Source organism: Gadus morhua, chromosome 3, assembly GCF_902167405.1.
Source record: "Gadus morhua chromosome 3, gadMor3.0, whole genome shotgun sequence".
Taxonomy (NCBI): Eukaryota; Metazoa; Chordata; class Actinopteri; order Gadiformes; family Gadidae; genus Gadus; species Gadus morhua.
The window spans coordinates 29,131,375-29,156,189 of NC_044050.1; the positions used below are offsets into that span (position 1 = coordinate 29,131,375).

At 50.1% G+C, this 24,815-nt stretch overlaps 1 protein-coding gene and 1 long non-coding RNA gene across 3 annotated transcripts; one reads left to right on the forward strand and one right to left on the reverse strand.

Annotated features, from left to right (window-relative positions):
- Nucleotides 1-3,224: 3,224 nt before the first annotated feature.
- nfil3-5 (nuclear factor, interleukin 3 regulated, member 5) lies at nucleotides 3,225-14,342 on the reverse strand. 2 transcript variants are annotated; one of them, XM_030350589.1, is made up of 2 exons: nucleotides 13,500-14,342; nucleotides 3,225-7,461 (listed from the first exon to the last, which is right to left on the reverse strand). In XM_030350589.1, the coding sequence occupies exon 2, from the start codon at nucleotides 6,918-6,920 to the stop codon at nucleotides 5,040-5,042; it is 1,881 nt and encodes a 626-aa protein (XP_030206449.1). In that variant the 5' UTR covers nucleotides 6,921-7,461; nucleotides 13,500-14,342; the 3' UTR covers nucleotides 3,225-5,039. The 2 variants fall into 2 exon arrangements, with proteins under 2 accessions (XP_030206449.1, XP_030206450.1); XM_030350590.1 differs by lacking the exon at nucleotides 13,500-14,342 and adding an exon at nucleotides 10,262-10,473.
- Nucleotides 8,593-12,612, forward strand: LOC115539816 (uncharacterized). Its single transcript, XR_003976042.1, has 4 exons — nucleotides 8,593-8,712; nucleotides 11,150-11,262; nucleotides 11,418-11,514; nucleotides 11,753-12,612. It is a non-coding gene; the product is annotated as an uncharacterized LOC115539816 (long non-coding RNA).
- Nucleotides 14,343-24,815: the final 10,473 nt, after the last annotated feature.

Sequence of the window (24,815 nt, forward strand, 5' to 3'; positions counted from 1 at the left end):
ACCTGTGACATGTGGATCATGATACACAGTCTGGATGGAAACTCAAAGTGTTGAGTCATGTTGTGTGTCTGTGTTGAGTTATGTGTGTTGGTGTTTAGTTATGTTGTGCGTCCGTGTTTCCTGGTCTGAGCTACACAGAGCAGCCATCTCTCTGTCCATATCTCTCTTCCTCCACCACATGCTAAGGCCTGTTATCACTCTCCATCCCATAATTCATACGCTGAGGACCAAAGTTAACCACAAGGACGCATCTGGTAGTCATTCTGCAACACAAAGTAGTCGGAGTTGTGGTTTTAAAACAAAGGTGCAGCAGGCTTTTAATTATATATGAGAGCAGCAGCTAATGAGCTTACTCTCTGACTCACATATCCAACACACACAGAGACAGACACACACACAGCCAAACACACATTGACACTAATACACGCACACACACACACAGGCACACACACACATGGACACACAGACATACACACAAAGACACAAACACACAAAGATACACAAAGACGGACACAAACACACAAGACACACACAAAGATACACAGACACAAAGACAGACATGCACACTCACACACCTACACATGCACACACACACAGACACACACCCTTGGTGTTACGCAACCTCCCGCTTGTTTCTCTCCCCTCGCCGTGCCTCTCTCCGTGTTGCTGACCTAGATCGAACCTCCTCACAGTTACATAAGCCGGTTCCTCCACCACAGGCATGCACCACTGATACACCCCCCCCCCGCGCCTTACAATGCGCCTTTCTCTGCTCGACACTTATGTACAGATGCACAGAAACACACACACACACACACACACACACAGACACTCACACATACGGATATGCGCATACACACAAACACATACAGATATGCCCATACACACACAAGGTCACACACTTATGTACAGACGCACAGAAACACACGTACAGATATACTCACTCACTCACTCACTCACTCACTCACTCACTCACTCACTCACTCACTCACTCACAAGGTCCTTCCAGGTCAGTTTGGTTCAAATATTTGTCAGAGATAAATATTAACTTCCAGGGTTACGTCAAGTAACTCCATCCTGTGTTCAGCGAGCTTCAGAAACACCGTCAGGCTCCAACCTAACCAGCCCGTAACCAGCCTGTAAGCAGCCTGTAACTAGCCTGTAAGCAGCCTGTAACTAGCCTGTAAGCAGCCTGTAACAGGCCTGTAAGCAGCCTGTAACTAGCCTGTAAGGAGCCTTTAACTAGCCTGTAAGGAGCCTGTAACTGGCCTGTAAGCAGCCTGTAACAGGCCTGTAAGCAGCCTGTAACAGGCCTGTAAGCAGCCTGTAAGCGGCCTGTAAGCGGCCTGTAAGCAGCCTGTAACTGGCCTGTAACTGGCCTGTAAGCAGCTTGTAACTGGCCTGTAAGCAGCCTGTAACTGGCCTGTAAGCAGCCTGTAACTGGCCTGTAAGCAGCCTGTGACTGGCCTGTAAGCAGCCTGTAACAGGCCCTGTGTGTCCAGCTGTCTGACGTGGGAGAACCTGACCGCTCCAAGGTGCTCCGGGTCAAACTGCAGCTTCCAGTCCTGTCGGGAACGCGCTGTTCAGGACGGCTCGTATCACATGGCAGGAACAGCCAGTGCTCCCAGTAACTTCACCCAGCCGTGACACGCTCTGTTGTGTGTGTGTGTGTGTGTGTATTTGAGTGTGTGCGTGTGTGTGTCTGTGTCTGTCTGCGTGTGTCTGTTCCTGTGTGTGTGTGTGTGTGTGTGTGCGCGCACGCTGGTGTGTGCGTGTTTTGTGTGCGTCAGCTGCCCCCCTGCCTTGGTGACTTGGCCTGCCTCATGCGGCAGTAACATAACATACATAACAGCGACTTTCGGAGCTGTTATTTCACTGCAGAGGCTTCTGACGTAACCGCTAAGAGCTTCCTTCCTCTGCCTGCCCCTCCTCTCATGCTGAACGGCCACGCCCTTACCCTCTCTCCCCCCTCACCCTGTCACCTTCTCCCCACCCTCCCCCCTCACCACCCCCTTCTCCCTCTCCTCCCTCTACCCGCTCACCCTCTCTCCCCCCTCATCCTATCACCATCCTACTCCCCCTTGCACTCCTCACGCTCTCATCCCCCTCCCCCCTCACCCTCTCACCCTACTTCCTCACCTCAGCCTCTCCTCACCTCCCCACACAGTCTCCCCCCCCCCCCCCTCACCCTCTCAGCACCCCAGCCCCACATCCTCTCCCTCCAGTCCCCCTTGACCTAGTTTCTCTCGAGCCCTGTTTCTGCAGCCCCTTCAGCTTTAAAACAACAAACAGAAGTCGTGTTGATAGCGGCTGGGAGGGGACCAGGGTAGAGGGAGGTCCCAGCGCGGCGAGAGAGAACGAAACAAAAGAGCGACGGCGAGAAAGTAAAGTACGCACCGCTGCGGTCCTCTCTGCGGAATGTCACCTTGCTCTCGTTTACGGGCGTCTGCCGGGGCTCTCTCTTGTGAAGGGCTGTGTGCGGTTAACCAACGAAAAGCTAAATAGATTAACAAACAGGGTTTCGTATGACTGTAGGGACTACAATATCTCGTTGTGTTTGACCTTTGGGCCGACATGCAGTGCCTCTCAAAAGCGCACACCCCGCCCTTGAGAGGTGATGCACGGAGACGCATTGCTTATAACACCATCTGCAACACATAATGATACACTAAACTCCATAAATACCTATCGTGTCTATTACCTTGTGTACACGTTGGTTTAGGAGCTGGCGAACCGTCATTCTGTCTCTAATATACATTACAGAACGACTGGTATTTGATTTAAATCCCAAGGCAACTGCCTGTCTGCCCATCCCATCATGTAATAACAGTGCAGCTGAGTGGAGAGATGCAGGTCAGCCATCTCTTCTAATAACGTCTGACTAGCGCGCTCCTAACCGCACCACACCCTTGGCACTGGATCAGATCATCATTACATCGTTACAGGCTTACATCTGCTGGTTAAATAGCTTTAACCTGTTAGGGAGACATCGTATAGGCATGCTGTTCTTTCCTTTGTATTGCTGGTTTAGATTTTATTATGGCATAATTGTAGGCTTTTACTGTGTTTGGAGGCTGTAGTTTCAGGTTTGGCTTGCGTTACATTTGAAGGATGTAATAATTATTATAATTATATGTAATTGCAAGTATTTTAAGTGTACGTATTCATTTATTCATAATCAAACTTTAATGAAAAACAGCGTCACAAATACAAGGAGCCAAATGTTCAAGAAAACGCATCACAAATTTTATTTTATTTTTCCACAATCAAAAATGAATGCTCATCATCTTAACCATCGTCCATATCCACATATGAAGAATCGTGAATCATGACCACTTATGGGTAAAGAAACATTTTTCAATGTTTTCCATTTTTCATGAAGACATTTGGCAAAAAACACGGAATAGGCCTACGATAACAGCACAGAGTACAGATAGTAAACAGACTCGGTGGTCTGAAGGGACAATTTACAACGAAGAGCATCGGGGCCGTGACACCACAGTGACAGAAAAACACACGAGAACACAACCAGGTAAATAAAAATACAAAACAATAGTATAATAAAATAACAGAAGGGCTGGAAATCTTTACATTTATACATTGAGAGCCAGAGGCAGGCACCAGGAAGTCATCCAATAATAACAAAGTAACTGTATTCTCGACTGCATATACTGTAGTTTAAACTCAGTGCACATGTGGCCCGCTGGCCGATTCTCCTGTACAGGGGACAACAGATCGAAAAGAGGCACGTCATAAGAGAAAGAAAGAGCAGCTTTTGCAATTATAGTGTGTTTCAACTATTCCGAAGAATTAAAAAAAAGTGTTCACTGTTGTCTACCGGGGGGGCGGGTTGGGGATTGTCTGGAACCGTTTGTGCTTGTCAGGCGTACTAAACGAATAGTGTTTGACCGCACCGTCGCGACTGATATGTAAATTAGTTTGCTAAATAGGGATGCAGTCATAGCGCTGGTCCCTGCCATGTCACCATGTTGTGAACACCGCGGGGTCTAGGCGTGGGGTATCGCCCCGGCCCAGAGCGCGGCTCCGGCCCGTCAATGCTACCGAGAGACCCGGAGCGGAGCTCTGAAGTGGGACCGGGAAGTGCATCCGTCAGGCTGGCTGTCCGACCGCAGCAGGACCGGTGATATGGAGAAGTGGTGGTGCTGGTTTTTATATTTTCTCATGTTTTATTTTAAAAGCTTCGTCTCATACAGAAAACCTTTGAGGCATGTTTAAAAAAAAAAAAAAAAACGAAAGTTCAACTGTACAACTGACTCGTTTACGATATCAAACCGATCTTTTTTTTATTTCTGAGTCTACGACATCCAACAGCTTGGCTTTTTTTTTTCATCTCCGATTTTTTCTTTTTTTTCTTCTTAAAATAGAATCAATATATGCAAATGCGTATCTCACAGTAATATACAATCCAAGTGCTTGAGAATTTAAGAGGTTATCTGTGCAGCAGAAATGACATCGAAGACTGAAATGGGAAGATGGGTAAACAAGGAGGTGTGTAGGAGAGACTTCTTTGGTTCATGGGAAGTTCCCATAGTGCCATGGGAGACATACTGGTTCTTCAGAGTCTAATCAGTTACACCTGAGCCCCCAACAGATTCAACATCTTGTCTCTCCGTGTGTGTGTGTGTGAGAGTGTGAGTGAGTGTGTGCGTGTCTGTGTGTAGTTTTCCAGGACAGCTGTGTCTGATGCATGGTTTTGTTTTTTGAACGTTCAGTGTAACCATGAATGGAGAAGAATGAAGAGATGAGAAGAGGTAGGAAAAAGTGAGTGAGTGAGGGAGCATGTGACTCATTGAAACCAGAGTCTGCTGAATCACCTCCATTGTTCTCCGCGGAGATCTCTGGCGTCGGTCCGGCGTGTCTTATTGGCTGAGAAGAGCACGTGCCCCTCCCTCCCCAGAGGAGCGGCTGCAGCTGTAGTGGTGGTGCTTGAGGACACGAGTGTGGTGCATCATGGGAAAACGCAGTGGCTACGACTCTGATTAAGTCCGTGTTCAGAGCTGCGACCCTCGGCGCGGCCCCTACTCCCGCCGGCTCTTGCTCTTCTTCCCGCCGCTCGGCCCCGTCGTCTTCAGCTCCCCCAGCTCGCCGCCGGTCTGCATCTCGCCGTCCGTCTCCCCGCCGGCCGCCGCCCCCTGCTGGCTGCTGGGCAGGGCGAGGTACGGGTGCTGGGGCAGGGTGGGGGCGGGCGAGGCCAGGGTGCAGGAGCCGATGGGGACCCCGTCCACCGGGGTCCTGGCGGCCGCCGCGTTGGACAGCGCTCGGTACTTGAGGCGGAGCTTGTGCGGCAGGGCGGTGCCCTTCTCCGCCTGGCCCTCGCCGGACTGACCGGCGGCGTCCCCTCCGGCCTTCTGGTGGACACCGGCCAGGTCAGAGGAAGAGGAGGAGGAGGAGGAGGAGGAGGAGGAGGAGGAGGGGGGGGGGGACTCGTCGTCCGTGGAGCCCTCCTTGTCGGAGCTGCGGGGGTCCCCGTCGCTGGACGAGGTGTCCTTGGCCGAGGAGCTCTCCTGGTACCCCTGGAAGCCCTCCCTCCGGGGCCCGCCCTCGTAGGTGAGCACGGGGGGCTCCTCGTCCAGGGAGCCCTGGTGGTACACGCTGTGCTGGCGGAAGGCGGCCTTCCCCTCCTCGCTGTTGTGGAGCAGGGCCGGGGCGAAGGAGTCCAGGGGGGCCTCGGCGAGGGCGTGGCCGTGCTCCGGGCCCCGGCCGCCGTACCGCTCCTCACCGTGCTGGAGCTGTCCCACCGCGGACGGGTAGCTCTGCTGCTGCTGCTGCTGCTCCATGTACTCGGCGTCGTCGTCGTCCTCGTCCTCGTAGCGCGGCGAGTCGGCGGTCTTGGTCCGCTCCAGCCGCTCCGCCACCTCGCTGATGCTCTCCCCGGAGGCCCTGAAGGGCGCGGGGGGGCGGGCGGGGAGGGGCTGCTGCTCCGGCCTCAGGCCGTCCACGGGGTAGGACCCGCTGCTGGACCGGTACAGGATCACGCTCCTCTGGGCCGGGTGGGCCTGGGGGGCCGGGCTGGGGGCCTCGGGGTGGGGCTGGGGCTCCTGTGGTTGGGGGTGGTGGTGCTGGTGGAGGTGGTGCTGGTGCTGGTGGTGGTAGTCCATGGAGTAGTCCTCCTGGGCGTCCTGTGGGTGGGGGGCCGCCGTCTGGGCGCCGTGCCCGCCGTGGTACACCTCGCCGGGCATCTCGCTGGGGTACTCCAGGGGCCCCTCCATGGCCAGGGGCTCCCTCTTGATGTCGTAGCCCATGGGCTCGGGGCTGTCCCGGGACGAGCCGTCCGACATGTCGGACAGGGAGCCGCGCGGGGAGTACTTGGGGAGCTGGGCGTGGCGCTCGCCGCGGCCCGACTGCTCCGTCTCCGAGGAGTCCGAGTTCAGCATCACCTGGGACGCGCTGGAGTAGCCGCTGCTGGGCAGGTAGGACCCCCCCCCCGGGGCCAGCCCCCCGGAGCCCGCCCCGACGGCGGCGGCGGCCACGGCGGCGGCCGTGGCGGACACCTGCTGGCTCTTCTCCATGTAGGCGGCCGTGCTGATGAGGCCGAAGCGCAGCTTGAGCTGCAGCAGCTCCGTCTTCAGCCGCACGTTCTCCTCGTTCAGCGCCATCACGCGGTTCTCCAGCACCATGTCGTTCAGCCGGCGCTTCTCGCGGGAGCGCTTGGCCGCCTCGTTGTTCTTGCGGCGCTTCTCCCAGTAAGAAGCGTCCTTCTTCTCGTCGGAGATGAACTCCCGCTTGCGCCGGGAGGCGAGGCTGGTCTTGGAGCTCTTGCTCTGGCGGCCGGAGCGCGAGCCGCCCCCGGGCGGCGGGGAGGGCAGGCTGTCGCTGTAGTTGGAGAAGGTGTCGTCGGCGTCCGGGTTGTTGTTGGCGCTGCCGCTGGACGGCAGGTTGAGCAGGCCGAGGCTCTCCATGGTGGAGGACGAGAGGAGCTCTGGTGCCAGGGGAGGGGGGGGGGGGGGGGGGGGGGGAGAAGGGAGCGAGTGGGGATGGGTACGCTAACTGTTTGTTTTCCCGCCGGGACTCGACTTCTTCTAAGTTGCAGGATCTGCAAAGAACTCGGGGTGAGGTATTTGGGCGCCGCGGTGAGAGAACCTCATTTAGTTTATTTTGTCCACAACCGATTGTGAATCTTCAGGTGTCGGTATTCTCTAAGAACATCAGAAACAGACGGATCTCCACAAAGATCTCGCACATTGGAATCGTGTCCAGGACTAGAAGAGGAACTGAGAGGTAGAGCCCTCAAAAGTTCTTCGCCTCAGAGTGATTCGTCAAGCCTAAGTACGAGTGATTACAGGTTTGTCGGAGTCTTTCCTAATCGCCGCCGGGGTGTTGAATGTCGAGGCCAAGAGGTCTTCTTCGGGGGGGCCTCCCTCTGAATGTAGGCCAGCGCTTGTTTTCCAGGGTTTTCCACTTCCTCTGCTCTCCGTGTCAGAGCTGCTCGCTCACAGGGATCTGGTTGAGGAGAGAGAAGCAGAGAGAAAGTTTGGTTAGATTACAGAAAACTAAAAAAAGCATTGCACTCATCTTGCACCATACACAAATGTCACAATGTAACGCTTAACACTGAAAACCAGGTCGTTTGGTCAGGGCGTTCATCTCTGAAACGTAGCACACTTTGATGTTTCACTTTTTTCAGATCAATTATGACATAACCAAGTCTTTTCTAGTGTGGCCATAAACATACTCATTCACATCACGGCTATTATCACAGACTAATCCACCTCCTCTGATGTATAGAATGTAGGTCAACAGTCCTCCACGACGGAGGGAGGGAGGGGAGAGGAGGGGGGGAGGGGGTGTCTGGCGCTTTGGCAGCTAGGTGCAGAGTGGGCTTAGATTCAAAACAGGATTTAATGAAGGGTCTTTTTTTCCTTGCTGCTGCAGAGCTGTTGTGTAAGAGGCCGTCACAGTCACATAACAGGGTTTACAGCTGCCTGAACCTCCGCCAGCACGGCTACAGAGAGGGAAGCCGGGGCCTTAGGGGGGTTTACGGGGCCATCGATCGGACTGGTCCGCCCCTCAAGGAGGACACACTCCAACCTCATTAGTATCTCTGTGGGAAGCAAAGGTCAACACCCTTCTTTTGAAGCACTACCAAAAGTCGGTAGGTTTATTCTTTCTAAACTTGACCTTGACTCGATTTTTTAAATTAGGAGTAGAGTAAACATTTGAGCCAGGCAGCAATGACGCCAATCTCTGCCAAACAAATTAGGTATTCCCTTTCTATTCTTCTGGAATGTGATTCGCCCCATACCACCACGATAAAAGATGAATGAATTATTGAGCGGCATTATGTGTCCCATTCATAACTCGAGCCGTGTAACAATCGACCCCCTGTAGTGAGGGGGGGGGGGGGGGGGGGGGGTCTGATACTAACACCACGGCTGCAGTCTGATCCCCCAGCTGCTGCCACCATCGCCGCTGTCATTGGGAAACTGTGACAACATCGCCAGGGTGACACAACCACCGCCACCACCCGCCACGCCACTTCCCCCCGTGTGGGTCGACGGGGGGGGGGCAGAGCAGGAAGTCTTGCACAACCGACCTCGCCGCAACGCCAATAACAATGGATAGTAGCTCACACATCGCCAGGGGTCCAAGGTTATGTCACTAGCCCCTTCCAGCCCCTGAATGGAGCGGAGATGCTAACAGAGGCATCGCCTGAGTATTGTGGTGTAACATGGTGCTGCAGCCTTTTGTAAGGTATGGAGTCGTTTGTGCGTGTCTGTGTGTGTGTGTAGGTGTGTATATGTGTGTGTATTTGTGTGATTAATGCCAGTCCGGTATACTGATATACGCACATAAGAAGTGGTAAACAAAGAGATAATAGTGTGTGTGTGTGTGTGTGTGTGTGTGTGTGTGTGTGTGTGTGTGTGTGTGTGTGTGTGTGTGTGTGTGTGTGTGTGTGTGTGTGTGTATATATATATATATATATATATATATACATATATATGTGTGTGTGTGCATTTGTGTATTAATGCCAGTCCGGTATTCTGATATACTCACATAAGCAGTGTTACACACACACACACACACACACACACACACACACACACACACACACACACACACACACACACACACACACACACACACACACACACACACACACACAGATAAGGGTGTGTGTGTTGGGGTGTCTATGTTCATGTGTGTGTGTTTGTGTATTAACGGCAGTCTTCTCAGTATTCTGATATACTCACATAAGCAGTGTTACCCACACACTGAGATAATGGTTATGAGAGTGTGTGTAATAATGTCGGTAATTATGTCAGCAGGTTACGATGTCTCGGTAGAGCTCTCCCTCTCTGTAACATTATAAAACACCTGAGGCCATATACAGCCAGCTGGTTCAATATTGACCGTTGATACGGTTGACTGTAACTGCTTTGTTTACTTCCCTTTATGACAGGATGTTATTTCAGCTTGAATATTAAAAAGCTGGAATACAACCAATTAAACATTGAGCCTAACATAAAATAACCAACGTCTCTTTCTATAGCATTAGTATTTATTTATATTTGATCAAGTATTACAAAATACCAAAAGTAAAAATTCAAATTGAAAGTTGTACATGCTGCATGCATAGTGTGTTATTAAACGTAAAAGCTAGACGTTGCCTTGAATAAGATATGCGCTATCGCTCAGTGTTCTTCTTACATCACTCAGTCTAATATTCAATAAAGGTAGTACAATAAACAAGGTGCCACAAATACATCATACCGCCCAGCGAAAATACATCTGATCCCACGTGGCCCGTTAAAACAGCGTTCTATAAATACCCCCGCTGCCCCTATGATGCAACCCCTTCTCTTTGTGTCTGATTCTATCATAAGGCATCCCCTCAGGTCGATTCTGCCACTTCCCCAACACATGGCTTACGGTAAAGGGCTGCCCGGCCCACCGGGACGTCTCACCGGTCTGCTAACCGTGTCTGTACCGTGATTTACGAGCCATTACATAACAGCAGTTAGGAACCTCGCTCACGACCAATGACCTTGAGCTGTGAGCTTCCTGCGCTCAGCCGCGTGCGTTCTTCTCGCTGATCATCCTCTACACCTCTCGTATGAATCCACCCGTTCCCCTCCGGTTACAGCACAACACCCTCACGGCGATTGCAAAACATCAAACACGACTCCTCAGCAACAGACGATGTAAAAACAGCCCAACAACAATAGAGCATCGCAACACAAGCAGGCAAGCCTCTCACACACGATCACACGAGCGTTCAGACACAAATGACTCTACAGACCTGGTGGCAAGCGAGTACGGCTCAGAGCGGACCTCGCTACAGTCCGTTGTGTTCAGAGAGCCACCAGCGCAGGCAGAGCGCTCCGACAACAAAAGACCGGGGAATGGGAGGGAGCGGCGGGCGCGTACGTCTGCGTGTCCCACTGACCTAGAAACAGCCTCGCAGTAAACACTCCTCCGTCTCTGACTGGGAGCCATAAAATAGGTCAGAGGGGCTGCGGGCCAGGGACAGACAGGGGGAGGGGGTGGGGGGGGGGAGAGAGAGGGAGAAGGAGGGGGAGGGGGGGGAGAGAGGGGGAGACGGGGGGCGGGGGCGAGGGGGGGGAGAAAGGGAGTTTTTAGAGTGCTCTCTAAAAATAGAGCCACCGAGAGGAGAGAATAAAAGGAATTAAAGCGAGGAGAGGAAGGGGGGAGGGGAGGGGGGGTACGGGGGTAAGGGGGGGGGGGGAGGGGAGGAGGGGTACGGGGGTTAGGGGGGGGGGGTCGCTGGAGGAATTTAGGTTAACGAGCAGCGGGGGGATTATGGGGGGAGGGGGGGGGGGGTGGGGGGGTTGGGATTACGTCAACAACAAGTATACTAAATGATCAAATAGGTAACAAAGGAGGCAGCGGCTGTGATTGTGTGACCGCGGCCGTCCTCGCCGCCGCCGCCGCCGCCGTCACACAACGAGGAGCAGGAAGCTGAGCCTCGTGGCATGCCTCTGCTCCACGGAGAGGGGGAGGGAGGGGGAGAGGGAGGGGGAGACTGCATTTACGTCATCGAACACACCCAGGGAGCTGCGGTCTAGCAGAGAGTAACACCGCCCCCCCCCTCCCTCCCTCCTCCTCTCCCTTTCTCCCCCTCCCTTCCTCTCCCCCTCTCCCTCCCTCCCCCCCTCCCTCTCCCGAGGCTGCGGAGAGAAGCTGGCTGTTGCAGCACTTGACCTACATGCCGGCCGCCTCCTCCGGTCCTCGGGTAACACACGGTGAACACTACAACAGGGGACGGGTTAGGTAACGCAGGTACACACACACACACACACACACACACACACACACACACACACACACACACACACACACACACACACACACAGAGAGACACACACCCGGTCGCTCCTTGTGTTATAACCCAGGAAGAGCCCTCTCCCTCCCCATTGGCTGTCGTCTGGCTGTAGGAATCCATTCGATAGATCTTGGAATGAGTATTCTGGGCCGCAGGCTGCTAAAGGATCCCTCATCACCAGTATGAGCTGTGCAATGACTTCATGAGAGGTGAATAACACACTCCACTTCCCTCCCAGTGATTCACCCCCCAGCACATGTAGAGAGGCCCAAGGCAGCCGGTTCCAACTGGCTGTGTGTGTGTGTGTGTGTGTGTGTGTGTGTGTGTGTGTGTGTGTGTGTGTGTGTGTGTGTGTGTGTGTGTGTGTGTGTGTGTGTGTGTGTGTGTGTGTGTGTGTGTGTGCGTGTGTGTGTGTGTGTGTGTGTGGGGAGGGGTGTTTTTGTAAAGCCTGCAGAACCTGAGGCCGGCCACCAGACATTCCAGGTCATTCACTGATTCCTAGAAGCCGATTGCCGCGAGTGCTGCTGCTCATGATTCCAGTATGAGACGAATGCCTTCACACAAGCCTATCAGTAACATGTTGACTGTTAATTTACCAGACACATCATCGCATAGTCGACTTTACAGTAAAATAGTTCAGATGGGCCCTAATCCATGCTCAACGAACATGTATTGTGCTTTCATGTTTGTGGTTTTTGCCATTAGGCTGCCAGTAATGTTTGCATCTTGATAATCTTGATACGTCATATTGTAATCAAAAGCCCTTAATAATCATCTTGTTAAACATGCTTAGTGTGCATTTCTGCAATAAATAGTGGCACAGTTTAAGATGAGTTTATGCAAACCACATATAGGTGACTATAGATTGCAGTATAGATGTTACAACCCCTTATTTTAGATTCATAACAATTATATTGTTATTTTTTTTCAACACACATGAAGGAAAATAACATGCACATCTATTCCTCAAGGTAAGTAAACAACTTCTAAGTATTAATTCTGCGTGAGTTATGTTCCGACCAAGGCTAAATTTAGGAGCCTCTTCAGGAAAGTGTTATTGAGTCTGAATGTCTTGAGTCTGAATGCCTTGGCCACCTGCCACTGCCCTGGTTTCTATCACCTGGCAAAGCGATGGTCAGCTTAAAATATCAAAACATCCAGTGATACAACATTCTGGTATCAACATTCTGGTATTTTGTACCATCTATTAGTTGAATTGGCTTCTCGATTCCGTCCTTAGAAAATTACACTAAAATGATTATGTAAGTGGCTATAAAGTATTGGCTATAAACCTGGAAAAACCTAAATATATCAGATATAGCTGCCTATATGCCAATATTAAACATCTTAACAAAGAAAGGCACAACTAGGATGTTATTATTATTATTATAGGCCTAGGCTTTAAAGCTGAGATTCAGGGTTAAAATGTAACTTAGATTCAGGTTTCAAATGTAACTAAGATTCATGTACAAATGTAACTAAGATTCAGGTACAAATTTAACTTAGATTCAGTGTATAAATGTAACCACGATTCAGGGTACAAATATACAAGTAACCTTGCATCTGACTTTATAACCTTTCAGGTCTGACTTCAAAAGGCGAACTCACCAAATGCACGTGCTGATACAGCAGCGCCCATCGAGCCGATACCTAGTTTATCACGACACATTTCATCACGATACAGTCTATTACGACACAGTTGATCAGGACACAGTTTACCACGACAGTTTATTCCGATTCGAGTCCACGACACAGTTAATCGCGATACAGTTTATCACGCTGCATGTCGACGACACCGGGCGTCCTCTTACCCAGGATGGAAACTACCTCACTTTGACATTGAGCACATTGAGAGGATGTCCGAATCGTTTGACTCCATGTTCCACCAGAAAACCGTTTCCAAATCCGCACGATTGTCTGGTTTTAACATGTATAATATGTGTATTAGGATATGATAAGGTCAAAATGATGGAGAAAATGTGTGTTGGATTAAAATAAGGTTGAGGGTGAGGGGCGGCCGGTAGGGGGGCCGCATGGGAACAATGAGCCGGGCATCAGCGGTGCGCCGAGCATCAGCGGTGCGCCGAGCGGCTCTGGGCTCACATGGTCCGGGGTTTAAACCCACGAATCACACCAAACAGCCGGAGAGAAACAACCACACGTTCCGTTAATAGAAACAAAACGGTTCAAATACCTTCAGAAGGGACGTGTCTCCAAAAACGCAAAGACAAAAGCCGTCTGGTTCCACCGGCTGGGGTTCGCTCTGCGTTTCCTGTTCTCCAAATGACCAAAGTGCTCCTGTTCTGATCAGAGATCAGTAGTCGTTCGTGGCTCAACGTGTTTCTAGCCGGGTTCCGTTCCGATCCTCGGCTCTCCGTGTTGCTGCGCGGTGCTGCCTTGCTCCAGGTCCTCTCCGGTAGAATATGTGTTAGTAGGTCAATGGTTGCATAACAGCGCGGCTGCCGCGTCACGTTCTGGGCTCCACCCCGCCCGGTGAATACAGAGACTGAGTGGGTACGGCTCTACCCCGCCCGGCGCATAGAGACAGAGGGGTACGGCTCTGGAGAGGTACGGAACGCTCGGGGTACGGGTTCAGAGGGGTACGTCTCTAGGGAGGTACGGAGCGTTCCAGAGGGGTACGGGGCACTACACAGGGTCCACCCAGCCCCGGTGTACGACAGAGAGGGGTTCTGCTCTAGAGAGGTACGGACCTGTAGGCTACTCTACATAGCATCACACCGCTGGATGTGCAGGACAAAGGTTTTGCAGAGGCCACGTTGCACGACGCAGTAAGAGATGCACTTTGTCATGGGAAATGTGTCTGCACACGTTATAGGATAATAACATATTTAAATAAATATTTTTTTATCTAGAAATTCCAAAGAATGCGTCAAATAATTCGGATTCTAACATCGGACTTGTTTTCGTCTCCCACATAATCTGTGACATACGATTTCTGTGAAATATGTTATATCATACAACGTTATGAACACATGAATACGATCTCCTCGCGCAGATCCTTTGTCCCCTCTCACTCGGTCTCTCAACCGCTCTTTCCAACACACACACACACACACACACACACACACACACACACACACACACACACACACACACACACACACACACACACACACACACTTGGAAAACACACACACACACACACACACACACACACACACACACACACACACACACACACACACACACACACACACACACACACACACACACACACACACACACACACACCATAATTGGGAACGGTGGCCTTGAACTTGCCCCCAGCCCCGCCCCCACCACTCTGGTAACCAACCACCCCCCTGCCCTCCCTCCACGCAGACCTTCTCCTCTGCTACGTGAAAACATTTCCTTGGCAACAGTAGTGACGCCTGCCTAGCAACAAAAAGTGTTTCACGGAAGGGGGTTTTGTGTGTGTGTGTGTGTGTGTGTGTGTGTGTGTGTGTGTGTGTGTGTGTGTGTGTGTGTGTGTGTGTGTGTGTGTGTGTGTGTGTGTGTGTGTGTGTGTGTGTGTGTGTGTGTGCGTGTGTGTGTGTGTGTGTGTGTGTGTGTGTGTGTGCGCGCACACTGGTTTCTCCACGCGGTGACTGCAGACAAAGACCTGATGGTATCTATGCACGAGGAGCAGCAGTTGCCAACGTAAGAGTCATCAATTAATGAATTAATGTCATTGACTGTTTCATCACATGTGATGAACGTCATCAGCCGAATTCCAACGCCTCTCCTGGATTCCGAGCTCTGCGCGCGCAGCCCCGCTTCACGTCCCGTGCTGCCGGTACGGGTGACGTCAGTAATGCGCAGAGACCTCCCGGGAGCAGCGGGGGTCTATTCGGAGACGTCGGTGTAGCGGGAGGCCTGGAGGCCTAGACGTTATGTTCCTCCTATGCATTACTATTACATAACATGTCCTTTATTTAGTTTCCCGGGGAACGGCCCTGTTTTTTTTATATTGATTTATAGAGGTAAAGATGATTCCCTTCATTTCCTACAATTAACCCAACAGAGGCACTCTATTATTAAACCCCACCGCATCGAAAGCAGAAAGATCCATATGTGGAGAAACCGACGTTATTATAAGATGGAGCAACACACGGTGGTGTTTGGCGACACCTGGAGGTGAGAGCAGGAATAAACACCGCGGTCAAAAATAAAAGGGCATCATTCAGGACTTCCAGTAAGGGTCCTAGAGTTGATGCTGCTCAGAAGGCCATGTGGTAACCATGGGGATATTGCTGTTCGGTTGTCATACCTTTCTATATATATATTAAAATATTTGTATTTTGTAAGTCTCCATTGTGCAACTCTCCCTTGTGCGTCATTCAGCATCGACGTGTGCTGCTAAAAATAGCCTTCCTATCGTTGACGATGGGGATAAGTCACGTGGATGTCACGATGTCCTGCTCCCCTCCCTCTCTCTGTTAAGCCTTCCTTCCGACCATTTGTTTTCTTCGACCACATTCATTCATTCAAGTTCATGTTGTGATGGAAACATGAGTACGGTCCCTAACCAATTGGTTACCAGTTCCAAGGTCACTCATCATGTAACGTGATCCCTGTTGTTCAGATCACCTGTAGACACCGGTGTGACTGCATACCTGCAGCATGTTGGTCTTCTACTAGTGTTACGAGTTGATAACACAACTTTGAATGCATATATAAACTATTAATACTGCAATATAACTCATATCTTGATTATCCAACTCTTGAAATCAGGCTGTTGGATAACAACCAACCTGCAAGTTCCAATGATTCGTATTAATGATTATAGTTATGTGTTCCCAACCTTTCTGTCATGTGCTGTTATGCGTTATGACGTCTGGTCGTGATGTAAACTGGACCACGGTTCCGGTCAGAGGAATGCAGCTGATCCGGTTTGCTTCCCCTACAGTTATTATTTTGATCCACAATGACGTGAGGGATCTAACGTACGGCGTCCAACGTTCTTTATATTCTCTGTGAGCACAACCAAAGCAGCACCAAATTGAAGCAGGGGATTTAGCACAACTACTATTAGTGATTAGTTATTAGTATATTCACTACAAAAACATTTGTAGTGAATATACAAATTGTATATTCTGTTTTTTATCATTTGAATTTCTGTCTATATGTTGTGAGTGTAATATTGTGAGTGTACATATGTTATTTGTTGCTGCCTCTTGGCCAGGACGTCCTTGAAAAAGAGGTTTTTAATCTCAATGGGACTTTCCTGGTTAAATAAAGGTCAAATAAAAAAAAATAAAAAATTATAGAAAAATGCCTTTCGATTTATAATATTCTCTTCAATTCTCTTCAAAACACAGATCATCAAACCGCACAAAATTACTAAAACGAAATGAAGGGAATGGGAGGGGTTAATGCGTGGCTAACAAAAACCTAACCTATCCCCAACCCCACCCCCAACCCTAACCCCACCCCTAACCCTAACCCCAACCCTACCCTAACCCTAACCCCTTAACAGCCTCAGCCCCAGCCCAGCCCCAGCCTCCTCTCCAGGCCCTGGAGAAGACCCCCCCAGGCGCCTCTCCTCCGGTCCGGCCTGCCCGTTCCCCAGCGGGGGGAGAGGCGTCCCGACCTCCTCTCCCCGGGGATCCGTACCCGTGGCGCTGTCGCCCGCCACGGGCCCTTCTCTGCCCCGTGGGGCCGGGCCGAGGGCCTGGACGGGGAGCCTGTGAGGCGGGCTCTAGTCTGGCCGGCCTTCGGTGCTTCGACCGGGGCTGACCTCTAGAGGGCCGGGGGGCCAGGGGGGACCCCCAGCCTGCCGCTCAGCCACGCCCGGGCCCTCCATCACTGGAGAGCATGAGGCCGCCCGCACTGGGGCTCCCAGGCCGACCGCGGTGGGGCCCAGCCTGAGGGCAGGAGAGGCCGCGGTGGGGCCCAGCCTGAGGGCAGGAGAGGCCGCTGTGGGGCCCAGCCTGAGGGCAGGAGAGGCCGCGGTGGGGCCCAGCCTGAGGGCAGGAGAGGCCGCTGTGGGGCCCTGCCTGAGGGCAGGAGAGGCCGCGGTGGGGCCCAGCCTGAGGGCAGGAGAGGCCGCTGAGAGGGGGTCCCCTCTGGAGGGGGTCCCCTCTGGAGGGCTCCGTCCAGAGAGAGGGGCCCCTCTGGAGGGCTCCGTCCAGAGAGAGGGGACCCCTCTGGAGGGCTCCGTCCAGAGAGAGGGGCCCCTCTGGAGGGCTCCGTCCAGAGAGGGGGTCCCCTGTGAAGGGCTCCGTCCAGAGAGAGGGGCCCCTCTGGATGGCACCGTCCAGAGAGAGGGGCCCCTCTGGAGGGCTCCGTCCAGAGAGAGGGTCCCCTCTGTGGGGCTCCTTCCAGAGAGGGGGTCCCCTCTGTGGGGCTCCTTCAAGAGAGGGGTTCCCCTCTGGGGGCTCCTTCAAGAGAGGGGGTCCCCTCTGGAGGGCTCCGTCCAGAGAGAGGGGCCCCTCTGGAGGGCTCCTTCCAGAGAGAGGGGCCCCTCTGGGGGGCTCCTTCCAGAGAGAGCGGCCCCTCTGGAACGCTGGCCCGCCTCGCTGGTCTTCCAGTAGCCTTCGTCCTTCCTCTCCTCGGGAAAGTCTGTTTTCGCCGTGCGCTGCTTCCGCTGTCGGGGTCCTCGTCGTGGCTCCTGCTCTCCCAGAGGTTCTCCTTCTGTCGGGAGGCTAGGAGGGTTCGGGTCAGCGGCCTGCTGGAGCCAAGGGTGGAGACTGGGGTGGCAGGGACGGACATCACTGCGTGGGGGAGGCCCGGGGAGGCGCCGGGGCTTCCTGGAGGAGAGTCGCTGGATTCCTGGTCCGTGACGCGGTGGCGCCACCTGGCGGTCAGAAGGAGATGAGAGGAAATGTATTTAACGGTTAGGACTCAAACATAGCCTACTGGATACCAGGGAGAGAGGAGAGAATGATTAATACTCATACGGTGAGATATATGGGATGGTTTTTCATATCATTCAGATAATGTATGGAGTTGTTTGATTAATATATAGTTAAAGTCAATACACAGCATGTATAAGCATGACAAGGTATTGAACCCATGAATGAACCACTAGCTCGGAATATACTCAAGTTCAAATAATGCACGTTAGGTAGATGGATAGATAAATACTTTATTGATCCCCAGGGAGGAATTGGAAGTCACAGTCGCTTGAACACGTCACACACCGCATACATCATAAACAAGATTATAAAATAAAATATCCACATGGTACATATCGACGATAAAAGATATGCTTGGACTGGAGAATGTGTGAAATGATAGTAGTTCAAACTAGAATGCGTTTCGTCCTAACGAACTGACGTAGTAAAAAGTAGTCCAATTTGGCAGCGCCACCTGCACGTGCGCCATGTTCTGACCTGAGCAGCTGAGCTAATCACTGTCCAACTGAGACCAACAGAAACGAAGCCGATACGGAACGTAAACTGTGATTCTGAAAAAAGTATAAAGTTAACCGAAATTATGTTTTCAGATTATTGAAGATACAAGTGTGTTATTTGTTAAATAGTTTGAACGAAGGTTAATGTTGAAAATGTAACATGTTACGATGTCAGAGAAGGCGACGACCGTCCGCCCATTGACTTGCCGAAAAAAAAAAAACGCCGAAAAAGTGTAATAGTTTAAAAAGTTGAAAGAGTTAAAAAACGCCGAGAGGTAGTCATCATGCCGTTAAAGAGCTGGACGTTTTGATAGTTGAATGGTTTCTGTAGCTGGAAGTATGCATAAGAAGAACAGTAGCCTAGATGTGCTTGCAGTAGCAAACAGACTTATAAGTTGGAACGATACAATATGTTGAACATTGTTGCAGGCAGGCGACCAACGCAGGAACCCAGAACGAGAAAAGGCGACAGAGGGGAAGATTTTCATCAGTATTCGGTGAGTAGGCTAACGTGTTCCTTTTATGCACCCCCTTGTTAAGCCAAGGGGGTATATGGATATAAATATATATCTCTTTTAAGTGGCGCCTTAGAAAATGTCTTGAGTGTTATAAATGAAACCGTTAGCATATTGGTAGGCCTACTCTTCTATATAATTTTCAGTCCGACGATACAACTGAAATCTCAACATCCAAACTTTAGAAAGATTCTTTAAATCAGCTTATTTCAGTAGCCGTCACAAAAATGGCAACGATCAATATGTTGACGATCATATAAGACAAATGACCACGTTTAGAATGGATCGTAAAATAAAAGTAGGCCTATGCATCTTGTCTTCACGAGGTTCAGGTAATACGGGATCTGTCCATGGCTCAGAGCCAGATGCGGGTTCGATGTTTGGTTTTCATTTACCCCGCAATCGGATTGATCAACAGATCAACTATTGTATCTGTGTGTAATATTGGAACTCAACTGAGTAAAAGCTTGGTCAGGGTTTATACAGAAATTATAAGTTGAATTTAATACCTTTTTACGGAATCTCGTAGCATTCACAGGAGACAAAATATCTCATAATGACGAGATGATTATCTTGTAAGTACGAGAAAATTATCTAATAATTACGAAACTATCATTATTACGAGATAGTATCTCATTATTATCTCCTCGAATTCGAGTTGCTGTTTAAGGCCTCGTTTATACGTAGCAGGGTATTTATAGAAACGAATATTTCCCCCCCTCCCGTTTTCAAAAAAAACATTGCACACAGCATCGTTTACAAAAAAATTGTCGTTTACATCAAAACGCATAAATACGCTGTCGAGCGTCATTATAACTATGCCAAACCTATGGGCGGCAGTGTAGTCGAGCTTATGCCGTGGGATATAGGCCTACCGCCCCCTCTTATAGGGAGGGGGCGGTATATCCCAGCTCAGTTCCGAGGTCGCGTTTCCACTGCCGACGGTACCCTTTCTGGTAGGCCGGAAGTCGATCGCCGCGGCAGCTACGTAAACATCGTAAACAACTTCTTCCTCCCCAAGAATGCAGACGAACGTCTCCACCTCCTTGTTCGCCCAAGCAAGCGTTTTACGCAACATGTTAATTGTAAAGAATAATACCTCGAGGCTATTGTTTGTTTGTTTTTATCCCCGCGTCACCCGGAAGTGATGATTCTGTCGACCAATCAACGGAGGGGGTGTGTAGCTAGAATTTCCCGGGACCCTTTCAGGCGTCTCGTCTCGTTTTCGGTACCCCAACGGAGGAGTCCCGAGAACGAGGCCGGAACGGGTACGGCAAAGTCCGGGTCACGCCCACTTTTGGCGGTGGAAACGCGACCCAATCCGCACCTTTGCGATCGGATCCGTTCCGCACCCTGCAGTGGAAATGCGCCATAATGGCGTGTTTCCACTGCAGGGTGCGGAACGGATCACGCCAACAAAGGGTCACGCCAACAAAGTCTGGGCGTGACCCGGACTTTGCCGTACCCGTTCCGGCCCCATTTTAGGGACTCCTCCGTTGCGGTACCCAAAACGAGACCAGACGCCTGAAAGGGTACCCTGGAATTCTAGCTACACCCCCCCTCCGTTGATTGGTCGACAGAATCGTCACTTCCGGGTGACGCGGGGATAAAAACAAACAAACAGTAGCCTCGAGGTATTATTCTTTACAATTAACATGTTGCGTAAAAAGCTTGCTTGGGCGAACAAGGAGGTGGAGACGTTCGTCTGCATTCTTGCGGAGGAAGACGTTGTTTACGATGTTTACGTAGCTGCCGCGGCGATTGACATCCGGCCTACCACAAAGGGTACTGTCGGCGGTGGAAACGCGACCTCGGAACTGAGCTGGGCTATACCGCCCCCTCCCTACCGCCCCTTTGCGATCCGATCCGTTCCGCACCCTGCAGTGGAAACGCGGCATTAGATCGGGCCCAGAAAATCAAGCCCGACCCGGCCCGAGCCCGTGCACGTTCTGTCCGAGCCCGGCCCGACCCGACACATTAACCGTATGAGCCCGAGCCCGATTTCAACCCGACTTTTCTTTTTAATACATATGTAACTTTGTACACATTTGTTACTAGGCCTACTCTGCTAAATATATATGTAAGGGATAATGTCTAGAACGCCGGTCATTATCGGGAAAATAAGCCCCGAATTCAAATTGAACAGTTAGGCCTAAATGTAACAACATCCAAATACATTTTTGATGAAAATTGCAAATATTTTTTTAATTAATATATTTATGGACTTATTTTACATTTATTTAAAACAAGGCACATTTGTGTGCGGATCAGAAATTTGTTTGGGAAACTTATTTTTGGTTATGGATTTATTTTACATTTATACATACGGATATCCATTTGTGTGTGCATTGAAAGGTATTTGTGGGAAGAGAGTAATTTATATACAAGTCAAAAAATAAATTTGTGAATCCTTCTCTGTGCATTCATTATTAATGAGACTGTTCTGACCCCATATGCTGCTATGTGCCCTCAATTGCCCCCTGGGGACAAATAAAGTTTTTTTTTTTTTTTTTTTTTTTTTTAATTTTAATTTTGAATATCGACATATACAGACCTACTTCATGGCCAGTCCACCAGCCATTGCTATTAGACCCATTGTTGTTATATTGAGACAAATCATGATCACTGTCCTATAGCGTCCATTTTTTGAGTCTCTTGTCTACTTCAAATGCAATTAGAAATATGGGACAGTTGCTTAATTTTGTTCATGTGCTACAGGCCGAAAGACTAAATTATAATGTAACTTACTTGCTCCTTTTAAGTATAACATTGCTTAGGGAGTCCAATGCCACTACTGAAATGGGTGGAAAGTGCTTACAACTCTCTGCTAGTCAGCGATCTATCTCTTCTCTACTTGTAGTTGTGTTGCGCGAATGCTGCTGAGGGAGGTAGTCTATTTGATTTATTCTCTGAATTGTCCCATCATGTGGTAATAACAAAAAAAGAAGGCGATACCATTGGCCTGGGTCGCACACTGTTGCGACCCGAGGGCGAATTTTCTTGCGCCAATGAAAAGCTGTCTCTGCTTGATAGACAGCAAAAAGTTAGTGTGCTTACACTAGCCGCGTTTACATGGCACATCTGATCCGCATAGATTTCTATGCGGCATAGATCTGTTCCTAAAAATGTGTTCCGAATGTACTGTATACATGGCAGTAACAAAAGTGTCCGTTATGTCTCTCGCGCACACCTGACACATCTCTGGACCGGCGGCGACATAATGGATGTCTTATCACTCGGGGATTTTAAATTTGATTTTAATGAAAACACAGCAGGAGAGAGCTTTTCTCTGCCTGCTCCTTCAATTAAGAAGGAGGAGGACAGCGCAGCAACGTCAATTTCTCGTCAGATCTTTATATTTACCCTAAGCTCCGCCGCAAACAAGAGGAATTTGGATGCGAGTCCGCAGCCAAGACTGGTGGGAGAGAGTGGTCTTACGGGAATTTAGTGACCAGGAATCCTCGAAGGTCCAATTGCGCACTACTGCAGATGCCATCTCTCTAAGTTAAGAAGTATTTTAACGTTCAGCCTGCAAAAGTACTAGTAGTAGCCTACTCATTTAGTTATTTTGGACGCGCGCGGACACGTCATTAATAAACACCCATGTCCCGTCGCTAAGCAACCGGACACGCTTACCGGACTACTTTTACGGAGTGATAATAACAAAGACGTGAATCAGGCAATAAATCCACTTTCATTGACCGCGGTGAAGTTCGGTGTGCTTAAAAGTACCGACGGAGCTCAGGGGACCAATGGCGAACTACTGCGGCTGCTCTAAATTAAACCCCAATCTATTCGGAATAAGTGTATACATGGCGATTCAAACGGACTACACCACCACTTCTATTCGGCATAGAATCTATGCCGAACAGATAATTGTATTCCGAATGAGGCGTATACATGATCATTTTCTGTTCCGCATAGAAATCTATGCGGAACAGATGTGTCCATGTAAACGCGGCTACTGACTCCAACGTGGCCAAGTGAATATTTCACGGAGGGGCGCTGTCACACCAAATTTGTACCGGGTGCCAAATTTTGTACCGCCTACGTAATCTGTTGTCCGTTGCAGACAACTGGTTGTCCGTTGCCAGGCAGGTTTCAAAAACAATCGCGCTCATGTTGCCAAAGACGAAATAATATAAGACAGATAACGGATCGCTAGATAACACTTGTTTTTACTTTATATTTGTATTGTATTTAATTGTTTAATCAAATTTAGCTAGTAAACTGAGGGTTTAAAGTGTATCATAGTCTAGCTAGCTTGTGTTAATTTAATTTCCTTGATTTAATTTAGATGACTGGGTGGGTGGGTGGGTGGGTAGATAGATGGATAGATAGGTGAGCAGGCATTTACTAACTGGTAAATGTTTTTTATTAGGGGTCCAAGCCAACAGGTTGGATCCCTATTGTTTTTGTTCTTATTATTGTTATTCACGTTATCCCCATAACATTTAGCTATTACTGTGTAGGGAAATATATAAATACAATACAAATATAAAGTTAGGAACGCTAATAAATGTTATTTGTAAAATTAGTGTTATCTGTCTTGTCCCGCTCAATGAACGAGTTCGCAAATGCGTCATTCGACGCGATCGTCTGTTGCCAGGCAGGTTTGGAATGGTTTACGTATGGATTACGTAGGCGGTACAAATTTGGCACCCGGTACAAATTTGGTGTGACGGCGCCCTCTATTGACCCACTGGATAAAAGTGCTGTTCCCGCAAAGGTGTCGATAGAAACAACTAAATGTCTGTGTAATTTTTGGTCAATACGGTGTCCTACACTGTACTCAACAAACTACACCCGTAATGAATTGCAATTGTGTTGATCAATCAGATTGCAAAACCGAATATCCGGCGAATATCCAACCTGCTGCTCACCAGCTCAGAGAGCCATAAGAGGTCGCATGCTGACACCTAGCGGTGGCTTTTTGAACATCACTCTAAAAATGTAAAAACATTGAACAATCAAAAAGCTAGCGTTAGGGGTCAGCATGGGACCTCTCTTCTGGCCAATACTGCTCAGTAATCAAATTACAATTGATCCAATTATGTATTTTATGTTTTTATACATTAGATTCTTGTCATGAGTAGAATAAGCTCACAGTATTAGTCAATCCATAGCTGTATGTGTTCTTGTTTGGCGACACAGTGGTCTGACTCTATCCCTAAACAGGCTGTGGTCTATGGAGTTTGAAGTCGCTCCTTCTTAGCCCTAGACCAGCACCACCACCACCGGCTTGGAGCCGCGGGCTGCGCTGCCTCGTGAGAGGAACAGGCAGCCGCCGCACCAGGAAGCACGAGGGGGGGGGTGATCCCTGACGGGCCCCCACACACATTAACAGAGGGAGGAATGCAGAGGGGGGGGGGGGGGTCACGTGACGGGGCATTAGTCCTTTGTCTGCCTCCACCAATCCCGTGGCTGAGAGATCCCCCCATGCTCTACCCAGAGTTCCTCGCGCTGCGGCGTTCCAGTAATAATAATCTCAACAACCGAACCCATAACGTCCTCCTCACACCACATAGTGGAGCGCTGCGCCGGTCCGCCACGGCCGGGCAATGCAGCGTTAGTCTGTCTGAGTCTTTTGTAGCTCCACACCAACACAGAGCCTTGGGTGTCTGAGCGGACGTATATC